The sequence below is a fragment of the Rousettus aegyptiacus genome, unplaced genomic scaffold (genome assembly GCF_014176215.1).
Source record: "Rousettus aegyptiacus isolate mRouAeg1 unplaced genomic scaffold, mRouAeg1.p scaffold_m13_p_11, whole genome shotgun sequence".
Classification (NCBI taxonomy): Eukaryota; Metazoa; Chordata; class Mammalia; order Chiroptera; family Pteropodidae; genus Rousettus; species Rousettus aegyptiacus.
Genome location: NW_023416286.1, coordinates 70,801,276 through 70,819,084, shown reverse-complemented (window position 1 = coordinate 70,819,084; position 17,809 = coordinate 70,801,276). Strand labels below are relative to the sequence as shown.

Genomic DNA, 17,809 nt, shown 5'->3' with positions numbered 1-17,809 from the left:
ATTTTATTAACCAATGTCACCCTGATAATTTTAATTAAAAAAATGAATTAATGAATAGACATACTGGTCCGAAGCTTAGAAAAAGTCTAGTTTGGCAGTATAAACTTTGTCTTCGATTCTTTAATCACTTTATTTCCACATTAATTATCCCTTTCTTTATTTACCTTAAAAAAACAGATGCAGTTTCTGATTTGCGTTCTTTATACTTTTTGTGTTACTATTCTAGATTGTGTCATTTTTCAAGAGAAATTGCATATGCATTAACCTATGGGAACTATTATAATGATATTACATAATATTTCATATGAAAAAAGCTTATCATATAGTCTCTGCCTTAACATTGTTGCTTCTGAGACATGCAAAACCAGAAATTGGAGGTTTCATTTTATTGCATTTTTGTTTTATTAAAAATTTCAAATGAATTTATGTTTACTGTGAAAAATTCAAATAATAGAGAATGATGGAATATCTTCCCCCCACCTGCAGGTCTTTGCTGTTTCTTGTGTATCCTTCCAGAAATTTTAATCACCTATATTTATTATACAAATAATATCTCTTCTTATTTTAAAGATTCAGTTATACCGTATCTATTCTCTACCTTTCTTTCACTTGATATCATGAATAGACAATAGCAGTTTAAAAATGAAACAAAAACTCTTATTTAAAAGAAAAGTTAGTTGAGAAAATATCTGATGACACTTGGTTTTAACAGATTTTTGGATACCTGCTCAGGCGATGGAGCATCTGGAGCTCATGATGCTCTTTGTGGAACACCATGAGATGATATTCTCTTGTACTAACAAAAGATTTTTACTAGCAGAAATATGCTTGTATTATGAAATGTAGCAACATGACTAAACTTTTGTACTTTCAAAAGAAGAATCTGAGAATTAGGCATGATTTGCTAGCTTGCATTTTTTTTTTTAAAATTAATATTCATTTGTCACATATATATTCTTTCCTAATTGTTTATATTTTTTCTTTGTTATATGCTAGCTCTCATTAGTGTAAGTGTCCAGAGGCAGCAAAGTTTTAGTGGAAAAAATCCTAAAATTAAGAAATTCTGTAATAGTATATGTGTGTGTGCATGAGGAAGACAACTGTAATTCACTTATTTGGTAGAAAGTCTAGGTCCATTTGCCAAGCATCAGTGTTTTGTGGAAACCTATCTCCTGAGCTGTTGGTTTTGAATGCTTGGGCTGCCTGCAGCGATTCCTAAGCACCTGCTATTATTTTACCTTATCCCTTGGAGCATAGATAAGGTTGCTTACTTTCTTCTTGAGTAACTAAAATGAATAGCTTAACTCTACCAGTTGTTTTCATTGCAACTCTAATCTGTTTTCTTTTCTCAATCAGATGTTTTAAATAGGGCAGTATTGAATGATAGAGACTACCATAGGCTTTTACTAGAGTTATATTATCTTAGTGTTAGAAGGAACTGTTGTCATCTATTCTAATATCATACTAAGAATCCTACTGTATGTGGGTTGACGTACAATTTTTTTGAGATCGAAAGGGGTGGAGAAAATGTTAAATTGAGTAGGGTCGTGAACAACATGCATGAAGTGGGACTGCCTTGGGAAAAACAGGTACGTGATCATCCTAGTTATACAGTAGCCTTGCCAGATAATCATCCAAACTGCCTGAAATTATTGGTTGCCCCAGAGAAAAACTGGTGCTCTTATAATTCAAAAATTCTAATTAAAAAAATTTAAAAGTTCTTTTATTGAGCTAAAATTGATCTCCTTGCAGCTACTAACTTTTCTTCCCAGTTTTTCCCTCTGGTACTAAATATAATCAGAATATGATAGTGTACAAAATATATCAGCTTTTTAGATGCTTTTTTTTTTTTTTTTAAAAACCAACTTTTAAAAATCTTAGTTATCTCCCTGAAGTTCCAACAATGCCTAAATTGAAACAAAAAAGAAGAGAAAAGGAACAAGAAGAAAAATGAAAAAAGGCGATAGTATTGGCTAATCCACCAGGCTCTGGTATAGGGCACATTCATACATTCTTATCTTGGTATGTTTAGAAAGCATCGAGTGAAGTTCCCTACCTTCTCAAAAGCAAAGCTTCTGGTTATTACATTAATATTTTATCACCTTGAGATACAATGAAGGACTACAGTATAGGAGTCATGCCAATTACCATAAAAGAAAGAATGGTTTATACTTGGGAAGACTGGACTTCCAGCTAGAGTTAACCATAATGCTTACAGTTTTCTTATCATTGGAAACATTCACTATATATCTATCTATAAAGAGTGGCTACAGATACATTTAAGATAGCCCTCTTGGACGTGGTTCCATAGTATAGTGGTTAGCATGCAGAAGGTCCTGGGTTTGCACCCCAATGGAGCCACGGTCCATGGTCTATGGCCATGCTACCCTGAACAAGCCCAATGTCTGATCTTGGAAGCTAAGCAAGATTGGGCCTGGTTAGTACTTGGATGGGAGACCACCTAGGAAGACCAGGTGCTGTAGGCATAAAAAATAAAAAATAAGGGATTGTAAGCTGATAAAGTCTTTGCAGTCTGTGAGGTCAACCAAGGATTGCCTTGCCTAAAAAATTTTAAAAAGATTGTGGTTCTATATGCAGTTTTTCACCACCCTGGACACTATATTAAAGACAGTTTTTTATGTGCTTTTGCCCACATTTTTTTTTTTTTTTGAAGAGGCTTATAAATAGGACAGGCTGGGAGGATGACTTTGGAGGTGATGTATGGATGGGTAGGACACAGCCTGGTTCATGACTGTATGTATATGTAGGTCCCATTCTGTTCCTTCTCCCTCTTTTTTTTTTTTTTTTTTGCTCTTTAGGTAACCATTAAAAAAAGTAAAATAGAATCATTGGGCAGTGTGCTAAATGAAAGCTTTCCATGAATGGCATTGGCTAATTTGATAAAGATATAATTTGATTTGAACCCTCATATGGATTTAGTTAAAAGGCAATTAAAGTAGATTAATTTATCAAGGTGCCAAAAATATTGCAGTGTTATATTTAAAGCAAACTGGAAGGTCTTTGCTGTAGTGGGTAGAGATTATTGACTGGGTTTCACTGTTGACATATAGCAAATGTTCACTGTATATTATCATTTTGTAAAATAAAACTGGAGGTATTAGGTACAGCAGTTGAAATAAATTAGGGTATGTTTTACAGGTTCCAGAGCTTTACTTCTGAGATCGAATGTAAAAGTATCTGTAGTTATTGTTTTTATTGTAGTTATTTGAATAAATTGACAGGTTTTAACAATGAAGGGGAGCACATTTACGTATTTGATGCATAAGGAATGTTTCTTGTAAGGAGATAGAGGAGAAATGTTTTGTCATACAGGATATTTTTCTTCAGTACAGTTCATCTACATTTGCAGCATTAACAGTAGTTCGGAAAAGTGATTTCCTCTTTTTGTCACCTTCACTGTTGCTGAATTGTTTTGTTGATATTGTTAAATGTATATCTGTACTTGATGTTTACTTGCCTTACGTTGCTTGTCTAACATTTTTGCTCTTAAAAGTATGATCAAAGATGACTAAACTAGGAATTCTTCTGGGCACCTTGTAATGGGAAACATGAGAGGTGCTTTGTGACACGTTTTGTGACTAGGATGCTGCTAGTCAGGAGGATGGTCATTTAGCACCTGCTTGGGAAAGTACTGCAAGTAAATGTAAAACTCATACAGAGTTCTCTTTATGATTATTCAACTTTAGAATTCGGTTTCTCTGAGTGTGTTTTATTACATAAAAACCTTGGTGTTATGGGGAAAGTTTGTCTTATTAACTTGAGAAATGATTTTAGGTATGTTTTTGACAGTTTTGTTAAAACTTATAATACATTTATTAACTCACAAAATTGTTTTGTTAGTGTGATCACTTACCAAGGCATATACAAATAGTAATGAAGTGAATTGACTTTTTTTACTTTGCAAATTTTTTGTTCCTTATAGGCGAGTAACTACTTATTGAAATGATAAAGCTCATGAAATAAAGTATATTAAATAAGGGGGGAAAAGGGGAAATTAGTATTTATTACCTGCCTTCTTGTTAGGCATTATACTAGATTCTTTCCAAATATTATTTACAATTCTATGAAGATTTTGGCTACATTCAGAACTTAATGTGTGGAGATGGTGAGGCACACAGAAGATAAGTTTATCAAAGCCCCTAAAAGGTGGAGGAAGAATTCGCATGCTCTTCTTTCTAAACTCGAAAAATGCGTGTTTGTTTGTTTGTTCCATTACATCACAACACTCAGATTTGTATATGTACAGATAAAATTTCTTTGAGGGATTGTTTTTAACATTGAATTTCTTAAAGTAACAGGAAAAAATCAAAATGAAAATGGAATGTCGAAAAGAAAATCAAGGTTCTAGTTGTTTTAAAAGTGTCTTAAATATATTTTAATAAGAGCTCTTTTCCAAATATATTTAAGGATCAATTATAGTAAATGAAGTAAGAAGTCTGTAGCCACACTGCTTGTGTTTTATTCCTGGCTTTTCTCTTCCCAGCTGTTGTGATGTTTGACAAAAGTTACTTAAAGTCCTGATATTTCAGATGTTTTCTTCCTTTTAATCTGCCAATGGGGACAACATTTTCTATCTCACTGGTTTGTTGTGAGGATTAAACGAGTTAAATGATTAAAGATCTCAACTAATTAACTAGCACTTTCAGTGCATTTGTGGTGAAGGACATTTTCCAGAATTTTATATACACGTTGACTCATTTTGCTTAATGACTTTTTTTTTTGGATACATGAGAAAGCCTCCTTAGAGTTTTTCACATTTTGGAATGTTTATGCGTGGTCATTTCATTAATTCAGTTTACATTTCCAATTATTCTAGGTACTAATATAGTATAACTAAAACTTCATAATGACTGATTAAATCTCTTCAATATTTTGTTCATCTTTTTAAATGCTATTTTGTTTATAGCTAAAAAGTGATCTTTTGCCTGCAACAATCTTTAAAAATTGGTGTTAATTAAATACTAGAATTACATTAATGTTTCTTTTTTCCTTTGTTCTCTTAGCTTCACAATGAAGAGGATAATACAGAATCATCTGCTATAGAGCAACCATCAACTTCAAATCCAACACCGCAGATCATGCAGACTGCTTCTTCAGCATCAGGACTTGAAACCGACCCTTCTCCTCCACCTTATAGTAGTATTACTGTGGAAGTACCTACAACTTCAGGTATTGTCGTTTTAGTATGAAACAGCAATGAAGTAAATAGTGTTTTTAATAGTTTAAGTTTTTTGTTTGTTTTTTACCAATATGTTTCTATGTAGTTATCATCTCTCTTTATGAGCTTTTTTGATTTTATACTTTTTTTAAAAAAAGATTTTCCCAAGGATAGTTTGTAAAATAATTTATCTCATATAATGTATGAGATAAATTATATGAGATATACATTATATCTCAATGTTCTTTTAAAATATTAATTTAAAAGTAGATTTATGAGAATCTATTCTACATGTGTAGATCTACATGTGCATGTGTTTACCTACTTACATAGTTATAAAACAGGTTATTAATGATGAATGTGAGTGGGAATGTGGTGAGTATGTATTAATGGAGGTAAAAGGTATACATACTGTTATCTCATAACCATGATAATAAGGCAGTGATTCCTGCTTGCTCATCTTGTCCTTTCAGGTCATTCCGAAGTACAACCCGTATCTAGTTCTCTGGCCACAATTTATATCCACCCGCCCCCCTCCCTGTAATGCTAATCTAATCATTATATAATATTTCAGATATTATTTTGTACACTATTATAAATAACCTAAATATTTTATATATTCATTATGAAAAATTTAAAGATCAGTTATTGAAAAACATTTTACTGCAAAAAATCTTTCATTAGAATATTTCATCTTCTTTATCTCTTATTCTATAATTAATGTCATCTATTTTTTCTCATACACATGCCAACTTTCTCTGGTTACCATTTTTACTTGTCCAAATTTTATCTAGATCACATGAGATGTGTAAAAAGACTCTATTTTTTACACCAAATTCACTTATTTTTTTATGCAGTTAGTGAAAATCGTCTTCTCCATGGAGGTATTCACTAGTTAAATTAGTAAATGCTTAGTCTTTTTATTTGTATATAATGTTATTTGATCAATATACTTGTTTAGCACTCAGTTTGATTCACAGTTTTTGTATTGGTTTACATCAGGTTTGTCTTTGGCTCTAAGATTTCATAGCTGGATTCGTGCTTGTTAAAATGTATTATTGGCTAACTTTTCAAGTTTCCAGAATAGTGCAATGAGTTTGCTATCCTAGATTTAGTTGATGGTAATCTTGAAGAAAGAAAATTCTGTTGCTGCCTATGTCTGGATGGTGGAAGATACTGAAAGTGAAATTGTAATCTCTTTATTGTGGCTGCTTTTGCTATTGCTTCTACCAAACTGCCTCAAGCTTACTGGATTAAAGTAGCCGTCATTTATTATTATTAATTCTCATGGTTTTGGGGGTGAACTGGGCTTACTTATGCACTTTTCTCCCATGATCTCACACGATTGTTATCTGATGGTGACTGGGGCTGGAGGAGCCTTGCAGGCTTTCTTATTCATATGTTTGACAGTTGATGCAGGCTTCAGCTAGAACCTCAGCAGAGGCTATCAGCCTCATGCTTATGCGGCCTCTTGTTGTGGCCTGGGCTTCCTCACTGAATGGAGCCTGGATTCCAAGAAGCAGCATTCTGAGAGAAAGCCAAATGGAAGAAGCTACATCACCTGTTATAATGACATTGTCTCAAAAGTCATACAGTGTCACATCTGCCACATTTGGCTTATTAGAAGTGAGTCACCAAGTTTAGTTAATTCAAGACTATCGAGAAATTAGTCTCCACCTCTTGATGGGAAGATTTTCAAAGAATAGAATAAGGTTTAAAACCACCACAACCACATACTGCCTTTCCTTCTACCATCAAACCTCCTCTTTTGACAGTCTTTCCCATTTCAATAAATGTCTCCCAGGCCAGAAACCTGGGAGACATTTTTTTTTTTTCCTTCAGTTTTTAATGTAATGAAATATGTTATTAATGGATTTCTTCTTCTTTATGCTAATCTATCCCAATATTCCTGGAATAGATTCTATTTGTCTTCCTATTCTCATCTCTTCTGGATATAGATTTGTTAAAATTTTATTTAACATTTTTGTAGCTTTATTAGTGGGATCTGTAATTTTATGTACTGTCTTTATGGTTTTGGTATTAATATTATGGAAGCAACATAAATGAATTGAGAAACTTTTCATTTTTTATGATCTAGAATAGTTTCGATAAATGAAGCATGACATTTTTAAAGGCAAGTAAATTCCAACTGTAAAACAAGTTGAGCCTAGTATCTAGATGGTCTGTTATTATTACAATATTCTTTATGATTACTGGACTTTCTGATGTTTTACACTCTTGCTAATAGGCCATTCATAACCATGATGGAACACAAGAACTGAGTAATTTTAGAATTTTGGGTCTCTGTTTAATGAAAACTATTGATATTATTTTTCTTCAGCTTCTTGGTCACTGTTCTTTTTTAAACACGATCAGTGTCAATTTTCTGTGGAGATTATGTTCTTCAGTAGGTAACTTCATAGCTGATTTCATAGATCTGAGCAACATCAGTAAAAGGTGACATTTGTAGAATGCTTCACAGTTTACAGAGTCCTCTTGAATACTCATCTATTTCATCCCTTAATTGTAAGTAGCAGCCTTGCTGGGCCAGTTTCATGGATGAAGGAGAAGAACTTAATGGTGTTTAAGTGATTTGCCTGAGTTAAGATAACTTTCAAGAAGAGGAGCTGAGGTTGGAGCTCTCCATACTTTAAATCCTGTGGTTGAGAACCACTGCTTTAAAAGGTAGAAGAAAAATAAATAAAATTAACAAGTGAAAATTAAAGACAGCACAGTGCTCCTTCCCAACTTTCATCTGTTACTGGTGGGAATATTATTTCTCTCTTAGATGTTAAAATGTTTCAAAAACTTAAATATCCGTTGTTAATATAAAAGATCTAATCTCCATGGATTCTGTATGTCATTGTTCCAGTTTAAAAAATCCGTCATTTTAATGTTATTGCCTTAACATTCATAACAATTATTTTCACTTAAATATTACTTCTACTCTGGTCTTCAGAACTAAAGAAATCTATTTACTTGACTGTTTTTATATCCTAGTAATAAGTCTTTTCTAAGAATTTATAACTCTTGTGCCTTATGGTAGATAATATGGTAACATACTATATTGCATTGTTATTACCACTTCCTCTCATTAGATTAAAAACAACCTCACTTTAGTTTTTATAGACAGCATTTAAAAAACTTATTTTAAAACATATACATAAAAGACAACAAGGAAAGTTTTGCTAAAGTAAAATGTGTTTGTATTCATGTTGGAAATGCAAGAAATTCTGATAAAGATAGAGAAAATTATAAACCAATATAGAGACTGTAAATACTGCAGTTATAAGAGGCAAAATCACAGAATTGATAATCATATATTTTGGTATGCACTATTTTTAGAATGTACCTGTTTTTTTCATGTGACTGATTCTAGCTGAAGCCTCATCAGTTGACTGACCAGTATCATTTTACTTATACTAATTATGGTGGCAATAAATGATACAATTTTTCCCCCAAATAAGCAGTCTGTACTTATTGTAATAAAGTTCTAGAGATTATATTTCAAAAATTGGGGAGAGAAAAAATATTCATACAAAGAAAGTCAAAAGGAGCTAATGGGAAAAATGGGAAGAGAAAGGGAGAAGAGTAAAAAAAGAGTTAAATATCATTAATCTCTTGGCAAAGAGAAGTACTGAGTTTGCTTTTGTGATTAGGGCAGTTGCTAAAACTGAGGTGTAGAAAAATTAACCTCATGTTATCAGAGCATAATATTTGGAGTTAGGAAATCCCTGGCTTCTGCCACTTAATTGGTTGTGTGATACTGGCAAATCACTTAACCTTTCTGAACCTGAGTTGCTAAGATTAATGTACATAGACTGGTATATTAAATGGTTGGTACTATAAGTTACTACTCCTATATTTTTAATTTTTGACTGAGATTATGGGCGAGTAAAATAAATTCTTTCAGCATAGCACTATTGCTTACCTCCCTTGTCTTGCACTCCTTTTCAAAATCTCATCCTTGAGTTTCTTTTGTGTATCAGCCTTTAGATAATATTTATCAGTCCTTTTTCTTTATAATAATTATAGGACTAAAATAATTTATATAGCTTATAACATAGAAATACAAAGCAGTAATAATTCTCTAGTGGTCTGTTGTGAATTATAATTATGTTTTTGGCTATAAAAATTATATCAAATAGTTCATTTTAATGGTTATCCTTTTTAAATGTTTTCTCTTCAGACACAGAAGTTTACAGTGAGTTTTACCCTGTGCCACCTCCCTACAGTGTTGCCACCTCTCTTCCTACGTATGATGAAGCTGAGAAGGCTAAAGCTGCCGCAATGGCAGCTGCAGCAGCAGAAACTTCTCAAAGAGTAAGAAAAATTCCTCTTTTGGGAGGAATATTATTTTTATTCATTGATATGTACATTTAGTATTTTCAAAAATAGTATTCTGTATTTGAGTGTTCATGCCTGTAGATTTTTTTAAAAGTATTTTAATACTTTTGTGTGTCATTATATTTTTTAGTGAAATCTGCACTCTCCTAGTTAAATTCTCCTTCTTCATTCTTTGACCTCACTTCTCTTTCCCTTTCTTTTGATCTTCCCCTTTATCCCATCTTAGCTTGTGGTCATCCTAGACCTTATCTTTAGTAATACAGTGATCATTTCTTAAGTTTTTGATTTCAGGCGTCTCACGTGGTGACCTTTCCCTCCCATCATTCCGACTCACCTGAGTTAACCCCACTCTAACAGTCCTTCACCCAGACCTCATGTCCATGAACCTCTATACTGTCAATGTCCTTATTTCCCTCTTTATATAGTTTACGTTCCATGGTCTGTCGCTATAATCATAAATCATCTCTTTTCCTATTCATGTTTTATATATTAGCATAGTCTAGTAACTATGAAGGAACTCAGGGTATATTAAAAAGCACAGATAAATAAGTTCAAAACCTTCAAATTGTTCATCAATTAGCTTTTTTTTTTTTTGGTCCTTTTAACACATCCTATTCTAGAATATTGAATGATGGTCAAGAATTATACCTGCCCTTTCTTCCTCATTTTTCTGTCTTTGTAATAGAGTCAATGATATGAATATGTGTTATTTCTTGTTTTGGTAAAGGGAGTAGCTGTCTCAGTAATGGAGAATCAATGAAATACATGTATGCCAGTGTAGAGCCAGATATTATTTACATTTCAGTTTGGCTGCAAGCAGGACTAGGGCTTGTTGCTTTTTTTTCCTTGCTTCAGACTTTGAGACATAATTTTAGATCCCTGAATTCATCCTATTTTGTTTAGGGAAAAAAAAAATCACTTCACTTGGGAAAGTTAGAATTAGGTAAGGGGCTGAGAGAGAGAGAGAGATTTCTGTGTACAGCATTCTCCTCTTTGCACCATCAGGCCAAAGCCAGCAAGTAGATTCTCTGGTAAGTGAGCGTTTTTCCTGGTTGGGTTTCTTTCATCAGCTACAACCCTTTCTATACCTGCTCCCACTGTCATCCTCCAACACTCATAGTTAAATGTCAACATAAATAGCTTTGGGCACATAAGTAAAAACAGTAAACTCCAAATTATTTATTCCTTTTCTTTCTTAGGGAGAAAGTAAGTCCCTATTAAGACAGTGGCATAAACATAGCTCAATCAATAAGGATTTTTGACGCTGGGGCGGGGGGAGAATCATGAGAGGAAGAGGATCGGTATATGAAGTATGGCGTTTCTGTCAAAATCAACTCTAGGTTGCTTAGCACATACATGTTTGTACATATGTATACATGCGCACACTCTCAGTGAAGGAGAGGGACAGTAACTCTTTTACTCCAGTGGTGTCTCCCTAGGACCCTGTAAATGAAATGGCAAAGGTCTTTGAAGGGTGCCATGGACCTTTTATCCTTATTGCCCTAACTTACATGCAATAGGCTAGAACTCTGAAGAGAAAGTAGTAAGCATTAAGTCTTGCTCTCTGTGCTCTGAGAAAAGGATAAAGGTGATTTTACCTTTTCGAGACAAAACTCTGGAGTGTAACTATTTCAACCCTTCTCTGTCATCATTTCCATTGTGTTGTTTTAAAAGTTATGTGATACCCAGCCTGAACTGGCACATGTCTAGACGGAAAAGTTTTCTGTTTTTACCTGCTTCTGATATCTTTCTAATTCTAGCTTGAGAGGATTATGGACAATTTCATGGAAAGCAAAATAGAATTGTACATAAGAGACAAACTTAGGTCCTTGTAAAAAATCTTTTAAATTCATCGGCTTCTAACCCAGTGCTCCATGACCTGCTTTCTACAAAGAATGATTGAGTGTGTTTTTACATCTGATTCAGATAAAAAACCAGTCTTATTTGCAGTTTGAGTAGAGGCATACCTTGGAGATATTGCAGGTTTGGTTCCAGATCACCCCGATAAAGTGAGTATTGCAATAAAGTGAGTCGTAATCTATTTGCTGGTGAAGGGTCTTGCCTTCAATTTGTAAAAAAATGAAACATTTGTGAAGTGCAGTAAAGTGGAGTACAGTAAATGAGATATGCTTGTATAGTCAGTTGTGAATGAATCTCAGCTGGGTGGGCTCAAAGGCTTATTTCTTGAATCCACTTTATTGGGAGTATATAGGTGGCCAGGAGACTTGGAAACACCATTTTCTACTGTTTTGTATTTCTAATGTTTAGGGTTGCATGTATGTTATGGGATACTCATTTTTAATATTTCTGTGAAAAATATTTGAATTCCAAATAATTCACATTATGAAACTTTTAGAACATGCCTTTTTCTTGTTCATCAGTCTCATAACCCGGTAAGGTTCTTTTTTTGTAAGTTGTTTTAAATTGTGTGTCAGTAACTAGCATTTGATAAATTGTGAGCAACTCTAGGACAAGGACCATGTGTTTGCATTTCCAGCACCAAGCGATTATCTGTCATGTATTGGTGTTTAAGAAATAACAGTTAATTAAGTTAATGAATGCTTTCTTTACATTAACCAGTGTAGGAAATTAAGAGGAAGAAAATACTAGAGTAGAATCTATTACAGCTCTTATTTTAAAATATTTTGGTGTCTTTTACCAATTTTAGGATTTTTAAATCAATGTTTAAGGTAGTTGAAATTATTGCAGATACTTTTTTATTTTTAAACATTTTATGTAATTTTTTTTGTTCTTTTAACGATTGAATGAAATTCCATGGAATCGATATACTATAATTTAGTGGCCATTCTCTCTAGTGAACAATTAGATCGTGTGTGTGTGCGCGTGCTGGTGTTAACCTTGTAAAAGATATCTTTGTGCATATGTCTTCTGTCTTTTTAAAAATGATAAAATCCCTGGACTGCTGTTTTAAAAGAGTATGAAATATTAATATTTTTGCCATCATATTGATGATGGTTTTGGGGGCTAATACTGTACTTCAATATTTATTTCATCAGTTAACATGGAATTATATAAAATTTATTAATATGTATTTAATTGTTGCCAGTCATTACATATATTATAAGAAGGTTGCCTAGGATACAATCGCAGAGTTTAAGGAATTTTTTTACCCAAATATGAGCAATATGGTTTTGAAAGTCTTTTTCTTTTAGGAAATCAACATATATGTAAGTGAGCTCACCATGGCTGGATGGAAAGAGCATCAGTGTCCTGGATTCAAGTTTGGCCCTGACCTAATTAATTATGTGATTTTGGGCAGAGCCTTTAGCTTCTCTGATCCTCTGTGTACACTAAAAATTGAAAAATCAGTACCCGACTGAGATTATGTATATGTAACATGAAGATAATATATATGTAAATCAGGTCATGCCACTCATTTGGTCAAAACTTTATACCTCCCAGTATCCCAGTAAAGTCCTCCATTGGGTCTCTTATTTACTCTAGTCAAACCTTGTGGTTTCCCTAATGTGCCAGGTGTGATTCTACCTTAGGGCCTTGCTTATTAGGTCCTCATGAGGCACTGGCTTATTCCTTTACCTGAATCACTTCTCTGAGATATCTACATAGCTAACTCTCTTACTCTCCTTTAAAGCTTTGCTCAAGAGTTATCTCAGTGAGGCTTCTTGACCATCACATTTAATACTGTAACCCATAAGCTCAAGGCATTCCTAAACCATCCTTTCCTTGTTTCCCCCCAGTGCATTTGCACCTTTTAATAATTGTATAAATAACATTTATTATGTCTTTGTTATTTGGCTCCCATAACTGGAATATAGGCTCCAGAAAAGCTAGCATCTTTATGTACACTTGTATATCCTAGCTACCAGGAAGCTAAGCCTTGTGTAGAATGGGTATTTCATCAATATTCATTAGGTATTAGAGACAATCAGTGATAACAGATTTTGTATATACTTGCAGAGAAGTTCTCTACATTTACAAGCAAATAGATTAATATGTTAGTATATTTTTGTACACAAAAGATATATTATACAAATGATTTTCATTTAAAGTATTTTGGAGACTGACATGAGAATATTAAGAACTTTTGTTTTTTTCTATTTAAATTTTTTACATTGCTTTTTTGAATTTCACCAGATTTATATCTAAAAACTGATTTTATTTGTCAGGAATTGTGAATGATCTGAGATTTTACTAGTGGAGATACCTGATTAGCTTGTTAGTTTTGTGGATGCTGGCAGAAGACTTGACACTGCTGAGTTAGAAACAAAACTTTATTGTTCACATCAGTAGTAGTAGCCAGAGTATAAGCACTTTTCTCACACCATTTTCTCTGAGCCTCAGTTCCTACAGGGTAACTTAAAGGGAGGCCAGTTGATGCCTCCACACACAGTGTGGAACCCTGAATTTAAGTGGGAATATATGTGTATATCTGTACAATATATTTGAAGAGCTGAATTGCTGAGTCAGAGGGTGAGTGCATTTTTATTTTTGATAAATACTGCCACATCACAAACCCCAGAGATTGTACCAATTTATACTCTTCCACTGATTATGAAAGTTCCTATTTCCCATTTGACACTTAATGCAGCAGTGTCACATCTATCTTTCTTGATGTTATTTTCATTAATTAGACCTTATTCAACTTTTATTTTTGGGTTTATCTTTAAAGTTACTCTTTTCAGGCATGCCCATGTAAAATTAATACTTGCTAATATTTTTGAGTGCTTATTATATGTTAGACATTGTACTCATTATTTAATTTTGTTTGTACAACAAATTGAGGATAGTAGATTTTATTTGAATTTTTTTCTTTGTTTTTAACTCCTACAGCACCTGGTCTTCTTAGCTGGTCTTCCATCCAAGTACTGACCAGGCCTGACCCTGCTTAGTTTCTGAGATCAGCTGAGATCGGGCGTGTTCAGGGTGACATGGCCGCAGACTTCAATTCTTATCTTTACATTTAAGATAATAAAGTTGTAATTCTTTTAGTGAGCTGTTCTACTGTTGTATGTTTTGCAGAGTCAGGAGGAAGAGTGTCCACCAAGAGATGACTTCAGTGATGCAGACCAGCTCAGAGTGGGTAATGATGGGATTTTCATGCTGGCATTTTTTAGTAAGTGATCATCCTTTCACAAACTTTTTTGCTGTTGTTGCATATATTGGTTTGTGTATATTTAAAATACCATAGACAGTGAATGAAGAAAGGCAAGTATCATTAGCAGGTCTCTACCAAGTTTAGCTGTTAGCTGAGTGTGATTGTATGTTACAACAAATCCTAGAATTTATTAAATGCTTAGCAGATACTTATGTATTATAGTCATTATGCTAAGATGCTCACTGTATAGAGATATACGAACATATTTATGCTAAATATGTGCTTGTATGAGAAATGCTGAATGTCCATTCAGCACTGTAGGAACATGTAGAATGAAAATATAAATTCTGCTTTGGGGAAAGAAGACTTCCATTTGAGTGTCTTTAAATCAGAGAAGTTGAAAAAGGAAATAGGCAACTAGAACGATATGATTTGAGACACAGAAATATGAGAGAGTAAATCTTATTTGGGGGAAGTGGTGAGTAGTTAGAAGCCCAGAAACCTAAGCAATATTTTATAACATGTTGCAAAATTCTTAATATTTAACTTACAAACTAGACTTCTGATCCTTGAGGGTTGACTGTTATAGTCTCCATTATTTCAATTCCTAACTAGTACATAGTAAACTCAATAAATAATATTGTGAAATTTAATAAACTGCTAAAATCAGCTTTGGAAACCTAATATTAAAGAATGTGAGTAAATTTATTAGTCTATGATATGCTTAATTTCTGCCTTCAACCTAAATGATCAAGCTTTCATACCTTTTTTGATTCAAAGCTAATTTAATTCATTTTAATTTATGATTTATTCTGATAAGAAAACCAAGGAATAGTTTATTTAAAGTGCCACATTCAACTTTAAAAACAGAAAATACATACTTCCCGAATTGAGTTACTTTTGAGTCTGAAAATTCACCCACCAATTTCCTCCATTTTGGAATTGTTTCTTGCCTCCTTTCTTTTATTTCGTCTTCTGAAGAATAGAAGTAGACAACCACTCAGAAATGGGGGCGAGAGTGGACTGGCAGTTATAGTTTTCTTTTCAAATCTATTAAATTATATTCAGGTTGGCAACCAGCTAATGTATATGAAATTTTTAAGTCTTGTTTTAGTTACTGTTTCTAATTAAATATGATATTAGGTGTGATGAAAAGGAAATGAATAAACACTTTGGCTATAAATATTGTTTTTTACTGTTAGTCTAGTGAACCTTGGCGTTTTATTTTAGGTTTTGGTTCAGCTGGTAACCTTTTACATTGAGAACACACTTTCCACATATTTTGTTTACAAGAAGTCACATAAACATTGATTCCTTAATTAGAGACAAATTTAAATTTGTTGTACTATTTGTAGTATAAATACTTGTTTCTTGGGAATAAAAACATGTTTTTTGACACCATCTAATTATTTGACTCAAAGCTTAAGTATTCTTCATTTCTGTATTTACTAAACCCTACTATCTTCTTTTTAGTTTTTATTTTTTAGATTTGAAAACATTTCACTGATGTAAGTGTTATAAATGCATGATAACGTAGATGCTTGGGTGACTTTATTTTTGGCCAGTGATCATATATTAATTAATGTAAATATAAATATGTGTATATATTTAATGTAAATTTTGTGACTTTTACTAAATTATGTTTCTGCAATTTATATATTTTTTGCTTTTTATGTTACAAATATTGCACTATTATCAGTAAAATTATAAATTTCTTTCTCATCTTTATTTCTTTACATATTTTTTTCTGGTGGACTGTATCCTGAGCTTATGTGCTTTACTAAGCATAGATTTATTTGTAATCACTACCATCTAGTGGCCATTCTACAAATTGCAACTTGCTGTATTTTCCATTCTCCTTCAACTGTCTGTCTAGCAGCTAGTATTTATCTAGATTCTATTCTATTGTCTATTTCTAAGATTCAGAAATAGATTTTCTTTACTTGGTTTATAACTTAAGCATTTCTGTTTATATAAGTTGTACAAATAAAACTACATTGAATATCAATAAGAATAATTCAGTTAAAACCTTTCGTTGGTTTAATTCTTGCCTTTTCTGTTTTCAACATCTACACTTCTGTCTTTTACCACATGTAACGCTAAAGAAAGTTTAGACCTAAATTGGGTATGATAATTGCATGTTCATGTTCAGAAAATTTAAAGAAAGAAATTTATGTATCCCTGATAATGTTTTAGCTTCTCATAAACCCTAAAAGTGTCATTGCAAAATGCCTATTATATGCCTAACAGATTTTCTCTCTAAGAGAGTGGAGTAGAATTTTGTTATTTATCAGTTAAAGCTAGATATTAATATTTGGCTTATTGAATAATCGACAGTCTGAAAATGACGTTGAACTCTAGTACTTAAAAATAAATGTAATGGGCTCTATTTAGAATTTTTTTCTTCCAGGGTCAAGCCTTTCGTATCGTGTGTTAATCAGCGTGCTATAGTAATAATTAATCATTTGCATTACACCCATTTTATACTTGAGGATAACATAATTAAAGAGAAATTAGTTGTACCTTTAAAGAGAAAATAGTGTTTTGAAATGTGAATTTTGATTTGTAAGAAGTTACCAAACCGTCTTCCAAAGTTGGCTATACCGCTATGCATTCCCACCAGTAGTGAATGAGAGTTCCTGTAGACATTTCAATAGGTGTATGGTAGTATCTTAGTGATCTTCATTCAGTAAATTTGCCTACTGTGGACAAGTCACAGTAGGTAAGTTACAGTTATTAAAGGGGTTGTCTGGATATCACACATAATGAAAAAATACATTAATGATTTGTTCTATGCATGCAAAGCCGTGTTTTTACATAGCTTTTAGAAGACATTACATATTGTAAATGAATCTAGAAAGGGAACACCTAAGAATTGTAACTGTACCTTAAGAAACTCATAATATTTATGAAGTATTAAATTTTATTCAATTTGTTTTACTTACAAGAGAAATAATTTTTATCTGATTCTTTATAATTTAGTGGAAATGTCTTAAAACTAATAAATTATTAGTTTCATGTCTTTCTTAATGGCATATAGTTTAAACAAAAAGCCCAAGAATAAGACCAAAATTTACCCTATTTAAGTTCAGACTTAAGTGTGAAATTGATTATTCTTTGCTGAGAACTTGCTGTCTTGGAAAAATGGTACATTTATATGTAATGAAGATTTTTCTGTGATCAAAAAATTAATACGTTCTCAATGT

General features: G+C 32.7%; 1 protein-coding gene and 2 pseudogenes across 1 annotated transcript in view; 2 read left to right on the top strand and 1 right to left on the bottom strand.

Annotated features, from left to right (window-relative positions):
- NDFIP2 (Nedd4 family interacting protein 2) overlaps window positions 1–17,809 on the top strand; it is a 61,397-nt gene that overhangs the window by 26,263 nt on the left and 17,325 nt on the right. The window contains exons 2-4 of the mRNA XM_016160994.2: window positions 5,025–5,190; window positions 9,369–9,502; window positions 14,528–14,621. Of these exons, the coding sequence (XP_016016480.1) occupies window positions 5,025–5,190; window positions 9,369–9,502; window positions 14,528–14,621 (394 nt within the window). The remainder of the gene's footprint in view (window positions 1–5,024; window positions 5,191–9,368; window positions 9,503–14,527; window positions 14,622–17,809) is intronic.
- Window positions 2,371–2,486, top strand: LOC118609767 (annotated as a pseudogene).
- Window positions 14,330–14,448, bottom strand: LOC118609843 (annotated as a pseudogene).